General features: G+C 32.6%; 2 protein-coding genes across 3 annotated transcripts; both read left to right on the plus strand.

The window, feature by feature from the left end:
- The first annotated feature begins 3,553 nt into the window (after nt 1–3,553).
- On the plus strand, nt 3,554–6,554 carry LOC107470671 (uncharacterized). The gene is made up of 4 exons (XM_016090076.3): nt 3,554–4,389; nt 5,771–5,866; nt 5,952–6,019; nt 6,343–6,554. Exons 1-4 carry the CDS (start codon nt 3,736–3,738, stop codon nt 6,458–6,460), a joined length of 936 nt encoding a protein of 311 aa, XP_015945562.1. The 5' UTR covers nt 3,554–3,735; the 3' UTR covers nt 6,461–6,554.
- Nucleotides 6,555–7,988: 1,434 nt separating this feature from the next.
- Nucleotides 7,989–9,971, plus strand: LOC107470621 (putative protein FAR1-RELATED SEQUENCE 10). 2 transcript variants are annotated; one of them, XR_008004556.1, is made up of 3 exons: nt 7,989–8,301; nt 8,850–9,590; nt 9,702–9,971. XR_008004556.1 is itself a non-coding variant. In XM_016090024.3 (2 exons), the coding sequence occupies exons 1-2, from the start codon at nt 8,293–8,295 to the stop codon at nt 9,528–9,530; spliced, it is 690 nt and encodes a 229-aa protein (XP_015945510.2). In that variant the 5' UTR covers nt 7,989–8,292; the 3' UTR covers nt 9,531–9,678. The 2 variants fall into 2 exon arrangements, 1 of the variants encoding a protein (XP_015945510.2); XM_016090024.3 differs by lacking the exon at nt 9,702–9,971 and having other exon boundaries at nt 8,850–9,678.
- The last annotated feature ends 8 nt before the right edge of the window (nt 9,972–9,979 follow it).

Consider the following 9,979-nt stretch of genomic DNA (forward strand, 5'->3'; position numbering starts at 1 on the left):
CCCTAAACTCACCCAAGTACTCTAAAACAGCTTCTTTATCCTCTTCCCACTTGAGCAACTTATACATAGAAATCAGATCTTTACGATCAATATTTTCTACCAGGAACTCAATCAAACAAACATTCCTCGGAGATATAACCTCAGGACCAAGTATATTTTGAGGTTCCGAGCACCACCATAATGGAAACTTCTCAGCCACATTCTCATCAATATAAAAAGGGAAATCTTTTTCCAAGTTTCTCACCTTAAGGTACATTTCCTTAAAATCCTTAAAAGAAGATTTACACAACTTGAATATACCAAACCCAGGAGTGCTATTGAAATTTATCTAACAACCCTTCCATACCCCCTTTGCTTGAAATAAAGAAAAGAACAGATCTACTGATGGCATTTCTTCAAGAAATTTCATCAGAATCTCAAAACATCGGTGGAACGCCCACCCGTTCGGATGAAGCTGCGATGCAGCACAATTTAACTATTTTAAAATCTGACATTCAAACTCTATAAATGGCAATCTCACTCTCAGCTTTTCTAAGACACAACTGTGCATGTAGAAAAATTCGAACCCCTGCCCTCGGTGATAAATTCTATCGTCAATGCTACATGGCAACAACTCAACTTGAACCCCAGAGCCAGCCCTTACAACCTTGGCTACATCCACCTCCTTCACAGCAGCTTCATCACGGAATAACGAAACTCGCGACTTCACGTCATCACTTACCCAGTCATAGGACCAATCAATCTTCCCTTTTTTCTCCTTTTCAAAACCCATGACAGAACCAGAAAAGAAAAGCAAAAAAGGAAGAAGATATAGATGATAAAATAGAAATGAAAGAAATGGCATGCATACCTCTTTTACTTATTCTGTTTTCAAAGCAGCAAAAACCAAGGGTTAGGAAAACAAAAGTTAGTAAGCCAAACCTTTGAACTTAACCACATCACAAAGTAACTGCTACCTCAATCACATCAAACGATGCAGTTGCATTGGAAACATGAGAAGCTTTTAGTACCCCAAGCACTACTTCTCTCTCATCAATAAAGTGGAAACGACCTCCCACTTTCTAAGCAATCAATTCCATTTTTTTAATGAAGTACGTTGAACTGAAGGCTCACTTAATAACCCATCTAACCGAGTTATAACTCATCAAAAAGCTCAACCTGCTTCATTAAAAACTTTCCTCAGGTCAAGCTTGGGGACTATGATATGGCCGCCTTTAATATGAGCTATAACTCGGTATTATAGCCGTTATCATTAAGAGCTATAACTATCGCCCGTTATAAGCTCCGCCTATCATGAGCCATAACTCAGTCAGATTAATACTCCTATCATAACCGACATTCAAACGGCATAATCAAGTCGGTTACAATATCAATCATTTCAGAAATCGACGATTAATGCCGAGAATGTAACGGACGAAGAATTCATCATATAAAGCAAGGTAAAGTATTTTTCTTCACTAAGTTCGAATAAGACAATATACTGACTTAAGTTTTGGAGTGTTTTTGCAGGTACATTCCTCCCCCTCTTCATTACTCGTGCTCTCACGCTACGACGAAAAGAAAAAGCTCGGACTCAGGCGTACGACGCCCAGCCTCCAAAGTTATAAATCGGTCGTCACTAGATAATTGAAGCCGATCTATTCCACAGACAAGATCATTAAATAAAATAAATTTTAAGTGTTTTAACTAATTTTTTATTATATTCTAAATATTATTTTATATAAAGACATTTATCCACTATATTGTGACGCTTTAAATATCACCTATGCTAGGGAAAAATAAAAAGGCAATTGACATAGATTTTTTTTTTCATCCCAAAAATAAAATACCTCTGCTGACCTCTCTTGATATGATGATGATGATAGGAAATATGGAAGTTGAGTGTTCAATTCTTTCTTTTTATTTTATCCTTATGTACTATAACCCAAATAATGATAATTGTTTTTATAAGTATTGACAAATTTTGAAAATTTGAACAAAAATTTTGAATGTTTGGTAACTTAAATTTTTTCTTCAAATAATAAAATATGACTTAACAAGCAAGTGTGAAAAATAAATAACTATATAATAATTATATATCTAGATATTTAAATCAAACAAAAAAATTTTTTTAGTAAATTTTCAACAATTCAAAAATTAACACAATAGATAGTTATGAATTAAGATAAAAAAAAAAGAGAGAGTTGCGATAATAATACAATGGTAATTAATTACGGTCGCAGTGAATAGAAGAAGAAAACAAAGAAGAAAAATAAAATAAGGTAACATAATAGTGACGGTGACATAATAATAATTATACATCTATAAAAATGTTAGGAAAAAAATAGTGTATGATATGGTGAGATAATATCATCAAAATAAAAATTAATAATTTTAAAAGAATAATAAAATTAAAAATGTTCAATATAAGATTAAAAAAATATTTTTTTATTTATTAAAATTGTGCATACATAAATTATTTTTTAATTGTTGATATTAAATTTATAATTTAAAAATAAAAATATAAAAATAATTTCTTAAATTCAATAATAACCATGATTATTAGTGGCAAGACACGTTGTATATGTGTGAGATGATAAATAGTATTAGATAGTGACTACTTACACAAAAATATTTTTATGTAAATATGATAAATTAGATATTAATATATCATATATGTTAAGTAATTAATAAAAATATTTAATAAATTTTAACTATTATCTCTGTAAAATAATGTTATTGATTTTGTTAGGTAAATAATAATTTTTTTAAATAATGTAAATAATAAACTTTAAAATTAATTTAATAAAATAAAAAAATACTCCATTCTAAATTACCTCATAAACCTTAATATTAAGATAACTATCAACAAATCTAATAAATTAAACATTCAGTCATTTTTAACTGTGTATAAATAATTGAATATCTAATATCTAATATATCCATTATTTATATAATTTAGTATTGTGATTGTCTCCTTTGTAATTCTCCTAATCCTATGTGCGTAATTGTTGTAGTAGATACTCCATGCAACATAGTACGTACAGGATCTCACAAGTCTAAGGGACAACGACAAACACTGTGGGTAGCAAATTAAGGAGTTTGGTGAAATGAAGGACTTCCCGTAGTGGGTCACCCTCACCTCCTAATAAAGAAGCCACTCAGATCATACAGTCATGCCAACCCATACCCACCACCACCACCTTGTCTTAACTCTTAACACCACCCTCCCAATTAAATTTTCTTAGCTTCTAGTAGTAGTGCTCCATATTTTATTCATCGTCGTGGAATCAATAAATGTTACATCATCCATCTACCTTTTTATTTGACAAAAACTTTCCATGTGAAGAAGAAAAAGATAATGACATAGGAAAATTCGTACATAGCGTGTATACCTGGCCTTTTCGATTCCATTCTCTAATTACAACACTGTCACATGTATGCATGTATGTGTGCGTAATTCTGATTAAGAAGCCACTAATTCAATTCGAAATTTGTTTCTAATCAGAGGAAATTAATTAAAGCAGCATGATTATTCATTCTCTTTGCACTGGAAAATTTATTTTAATTTTGAACCAAACAGAACCTTTATGATCTTCTCCTAACAGCATTTATTATTATAAGTCACACCTCACCGAAGAAGAAAAAAGATTGTGTCAAGGAAGTCAAAACTGAAACGCAAGAGAACAAACTTCCAATCCAATAATTAAACCTAACCCCGCACAATTCTTTGGTTCATTTCAACAAACACATACTATGCTCTCAATCCCATCATTCATGAGCATCGCCTCCCTATACGAAATCTACCTCCGCCGCTGCTTCACGGCGGCAGGCCTCTTGTCTCAGTCAATCGCGGTGGACGACGAAACTACTATCCACTTCTGGGGCCCCACCAGCAAATCCCCAAACAAGGCATGCCTTGTTCTCATACACGGTTTCGGTCCCATGGCCATATGGCAATGGCGGAAACAAGTGCAGTTCTTCGCGCCTCACTTCAACGTGTACGTGCCGGACCTGGTGTTCTTCGGAGGGTCCACGACGAGGAGCAGTGAGAGGAGCGAGAAGTTTCAGGCGGCGGCGGTGGTGAAGCTGGTGGAGAAAGAGGTGGTGGCGGATGAGGAGAGTAAGAAGAAGAAGGTGCACGTGATAGGCACGAGCTACGGGGGATTTGTGGCGTACCAAGTGGCAAGGATGATGGGGGTGGAGAGAGTGGGCAAAGTGGTAATTGCAAGCTCGGGAGTGAATATGAGGAAGAAGGATAACTTGGCGCTTTTGGAGAGGGCGGGACTTGAGAGAATTGAGGACCTCATGATGCCAGCTAAGCCTCAACATTTCCGAAAATTGATGGCTTTGTCTCTCTCTAGGCGTCTCCATTATCTACCTGATTTCTTCCTCGCTGATTTCATCAATGTAAGTTCTCCCTTTATCCTTCTTCTTTTCATCAAAGCTTATTTGCACGGCTACACCTAAAGGAATTTGTGAATTGATCGTTTAAATTATTAGCCATTCATCAAACTCTTTTGATAGTTACATAATGATTGAAAATTATTAGAATAGTTTTACGATAAATTTTACAAGATATGTTCTTGTTAGCGGGCGAGATGAGTATTTAAGTATTTGCATTCCTTTTGAATATTTATACATTATTTATAGGTATCCTAATTTTTATCTCATATTCAAATCTAAGGGTATATATATCTCTGTCCTCGTTCATCCAGCCTTAAAATCTAATTGATTTATAAGTTTTTTCTTTAAAAAAGCTTATAATATGAAGATAAACAAATTGAACATAACTAATCAATAAAATTAATTAAATAAATAAGTTCACACATAGCATAATTAAATACAAAGATAATTTTAAATGGTTCACAACAATATATAACACATAAAAATACAAAGGGCATACACACACATATAAAATGAGGCGAAACGGTCATTACTCATACCTCTCTTATACCCAAACAGCACACACACATATAGGGCGGCTAATAGAGCGGAGCAACCATTAACTATCCCCATCTCATACCCAAATAAAAATAAAGGAAAAACTACTAAAAGAAAAAAAAAAAAAAACTAGCTTGTTCAGGATGTGAGGAGATAGGTCGACTAAGTCCGTTCGAATTGCCATTTCTACTTCTTGTAAAATTTTTTTTTGTTAGACTAATATCTCGACTTTTGAAGAATTGGACTTCATTCTTCTTATTTAAAAATGTGGTATATATTTTAATTTTTCTAAAAAACGACTAAATGAATATCTATAAAAGATACTTTAATACTCGAATTAATTCGTATATAATATTTTTTGACAAATAATTAGAAAAATAATTTTAAATATACTTATTTTCTTTTCTTTTGTCATATGTTTTCTATAACTGACAATTTGACCGTTTATCTAAAATCATTATTGTCAACTAAAATATAAATGATCATAATAAAGGAAATAAATTGTTGCCGAGTTATGGTATTTATTACAATTAGTTATAGCAAAAAATCTTTATAATAGTTTTTTGACTAAAAACAAAAACAAGATAACAAAGGAAAAAGAAAACACAACCAAATGAATTGGTCGAAGACATGTCTAATCTAATAAGATAGTGAAAATCACGCCATGGTTGAAGTCATTTCACATATTGTTTTTGGCCTGATGCTGCAATTTTGGCCATAAGAATTAATGTAATTGCAAATTTAATGTATGAATCAATAAAAATAATGTTTTATACAAAAATTATATTGTTGAAAGTGTATAAATATTATTCCTTCCTTCAATAACTTTAATGTAATAATTTATCAGAAACTGTACTCAGACAATAGAAAGGAGAAGATGGAGCTTCTAAAAGGAGTATCTCTGGGAAGGGAAGAAGCCTTGAACATTTCACCCCTCCAACAGGTATGCATAACCCTACTGGCTATAAGGAAAGCATTATTAAATAACATGGCTAACTTGGTCATATTTATTGGTGTATCAAACTCAGGAGGTTCTCATAGTATGGGGGGAACATGATCGTATATTTCCCGTGCAGATGGCCAGAGAACTCAGAGAGTATGCATCAAATTAATATTGTATTATTTAAGTTGTTTACTTATTCCATCTTTTTCCCGGCCCCATGATTTATTTCCCTATCATTCAAATTATATCATAATCACATAAATGCAAATTATTCTTGAATTACTTCTTATTACATTATTTTTAAAAAGGATTCAACTCAATCTGCTCTCATACAATATATCACTCATATTTTATATGAAGTCTAGTACTTAGGAACTAGGAAGTAACTAAGAACTAGCTGTATATATTAATAAAGTAAAGCCATTATTATTGTTGTATGAGTTGTCGCCTTCTAAATTATTTAACTGTTATCACAGGGTAATTGGTAAGAAGGCAAGTTTGGAGGTTATCAAGGACGCATCCCATGTCCCTCAAATTGAAAAAGCAGCAGAATTCAACAACATTATCCTTAATTTCTTAAAGGGCTGTACTTGATAGATTATATGTGTAATTTTTATGATGGGTACTGCCGTACACATTAAGATCAGAGCATCATTCGCCTTATTTTAACCTTCGTTTTTGGCGAGTAGTTATATATTCTTCTTATTTAATTAATTTAATAATAATCAACATTTAATGCAACCAATGTATTATCTTAATATATGCCCCCTAACTACACATATATCGTCACCATCACAATTATTTTTTATATATATTTTATAGATTAAGAATTAATTTATAACGGTATAACTTTTATTCAAAAATGTATTATTGGTCAATAAATTACTATTTACAATAAACAAAATTTAAATCTTATTACATACTTAAATAAATGAATAAGTTAATTTTTCGATTAATTCAATTGTTGACCATCACATTGATTATCCTTGCACATTTTGTTTATATAGAAAATGCATCAAAATTACACTTGAAATATATATACACTACAAAAAATAAGGTTTAGCAACAAAAAAATGCGTAGCTAAACTCCAAAATAAATATGATGATGATGCTTTTGACATGAGCATCTGTAACTAAAAAGGGCGACTTTTTGTTAGCAAAAAATTTTACACATTTTTGCTTGTTCTTGCAAACTAAAACGATACACAACAATATTTTTGCTTTTGTCATATTTTACCCGTGGTAAAAATAGAAGAAGCAAGATTTTTTAGTCATAACTTTTTCTGTGACCAATGTTGATGGGTTATTTAACAACAATTTTTTCGTGACAAAATAAAAACATGTAAAATTTAAAAATAAGGTTTAGCTTTTGCCGCGTTTTATTTGTGGCTAATATAGGCAGGCAAGGTGTTTTTTTCATGCTTTTTTTCATAAGCAATATTGATAGGTTATTTAACAACACATTATTCCGTGGCTAATTGGACATTTTTAATTTAAAAAAAAATCTAGATATTAATTGCTGATTGAATATTTGTTTTCAAATTGTTATATATATATATATATATATGTATGTATATATGTATATATATACTATTTTCAAAATATTTTACATTAAGAGATACTATTAAATAAACAATCATAATCAATAATAAACTACAATGTATAACAAACTAAATAATAATGGTTTAGAATATGCATTGTTCATATAAATATATGAAAAAAAATTAAATCAACCAAATTTGATAATACTATACGATAACAAAATAAATTATCTCTAATAACATAGTTTAAATTAGGGCGAAGTCTCCCATGTAAAAACTGATGCGACTTCTACATGTTTAGAAATGGCGTAGACAGGCGCAACGTGCGACAAGTGTGTGAGTGAGGGAGCAGATGTGACTTGTTGCAGGAACGGTCTCCTCTCAATTTAAAAACTGCAACTCATGTTATTGGGCTAAGTATAGATAATTAGTATTAGTTCTACATAGGCCTCACGTTATTGGGCTTTTTTACACATGTTGAACGTTTCTTAAAACGTGGATGGGCTAACTTTTGGTAGGCTATGTGATTTACAGGACTTGGAACAAAATCTTACAGGACTTAAAACAAAATCTTACAGGAGAAGACAAAAGAAATGTAAAGGAAAAGTGAATTGGAGAAAGAAATTCAATTGGGGTTTTTTTCATAAGGGTTTTCTCGCTGTGAGTGTCGCAGCCCTTGGAGTAGGGTTATATGAGAAGAGGTAACTAACAACTGAAATCCAATGGTGGAAGTGCGAACTATTTCCAGTGTAGTAGAGTTGCCCTTTTCTTTAATGACTGTTATGTCTACTAAGTTTGGTGGGCGTGGTATAGGCGGCAACGTGCTGGGCTGGTTAACGCGTTAGATTTACAGGGATTTTGTATGCCATCGGTGTAAAATCGGCGATGTTGAAGGTATGAATGTCTGAACAAATTCTTAGTTGTTATTTATGTCTCTGATTTTGGAGCTATATGACTGCTTGTGAAGTAATGTAGATATGAAGTATTGTTGAAAATTCATAAGAGTGTAACTGACTATCTATTTTATAATTTAGTTGAAATATGCTGTTTATTTTTTTATAATTTAGTTGAAAAATAAATTTATTTTACGAAATATTAGAATGAATAAAATAGTATAAATTATTTGTTTATATTATTTATTATTTCATAGTTAGATTTCATTTAGTTCATTGTAATTTATTGTGTGAGTTTTGACTAATTGTTATTTAATTTGGTATCTGTGATGGAGTATCTAGTGGATGCAATTTTAGGAGTGGTTGTATTTGTGGAGTGATACTTGTTAGTATGAATGTGTCTAGTACTGCCAGAGGAATTTGTAATGTGTGTCGTAGAAGTATTAAGTAATACCAATCAATATTCTTTTCATAGGGATCGTACTTTAAATATATTAGGGTGCGTGAGAAAATTAGATGACGAGTTATTTGTTGATTAATTTTTTTTAGATGGAATACACTAGTCATGGCGAGAAATTCTGCATAGAGGATGAAAGTGATTGTGTTGGCGACGTAGTCAGTTTAGATGCGGAAGAATTTGATGTTGAGAAATTGGATCCAAGTGGCCAAGATGACCTGTCGGATTATGAAAATGTATTTGGTCTTACTGCAGCTGAAATAGAGAACAAAGTTTTCAGAACGGAGGAACGTGCTTATGAATTCTATATGAGGTTTGGGAAGTGGCATGGGTTTGGTGTACGCAAGGGAGACTATGGGAAGGATGACGACAGAAATCTAATTAGGAGGAGATTCTTTTGCAATAGAGCTGGGTTAAGGGATGAAAAGCACTACAACAGATTGAATAGAAAAAAATGTCATAAGCCTGAGAAAGAAAGTTCAAATTGGAAGATTCAGAAAGTCGTCCTCGAGCGCAACCATGAGTTAGTAGTTAAGTGTATGGTACACTTGATTTCTAAGTTCCGTCGGGTTTTAGGTGCGGCAAAGGATCAGCTAGATGGTATGCAAAGTTATGGGCTACCTACGTCAAAGATATTTGGGTACATGGTAGGGATTACTGGAGGGTATTCACTATTGGGTTTCACAAAGAAGGATGCTTATAACTACCTTGACCCAGACAAAGCGCACAAGAATTGCAGATGGGGATGCAAATTCTGTCATTGTTTATTTTGAGGGAAAGGCTTCTGTGGACTGATGAGCGGATAATTTATACGCTTTTTGACATTGTTTTTAGTATGTTTTTAGTATGTTTTAGTTAGTTTTTAGTATATTTTTATTAGTTTTTAGTTAAAATTCACTTTTCTGGACTTTACTATGAGTTTGTGTGTTTTTCTGTGATTTCAGGTATTTTCTGGCTGAAATTGAGGGACTTGAGCAAAAATCTGATTCAGAGACTAAAAAGGACTGCAGATGCTGTTGGTTTCTAACCTCCCTGCACTCGAAGTGGATTTTCTGGAGCTACAGAAGCCCAATTGGCGCGCTCTCAACGGCGTTGGAAAGTAGATATCCTGGGCTTTCCAGCAATATATAATAGTCCATACTTTACCCGAGATTTGATGGCCCAAACCGGCGTTTCAAATCAGCTCAAAACTGCCCGGCGTTAAACACCGGAACTGGCACAA

The sequence above is a fragment of the Arachis duranensis genome, chromosome 10 (assembly GCF_000817695.3).
Source record: "Arachis duranensis cultivar V14167 chromosome 10, aradu.V14167.gnm2.J7QH, whole genome shotgun sequence".
Classification (NCBI taxonomy): Eukaryota; Viridiplantae; Streptophyta; class Magnoliopsida; order Fabales; family Fabaceae; genus Arachis; species Arachis duranensis.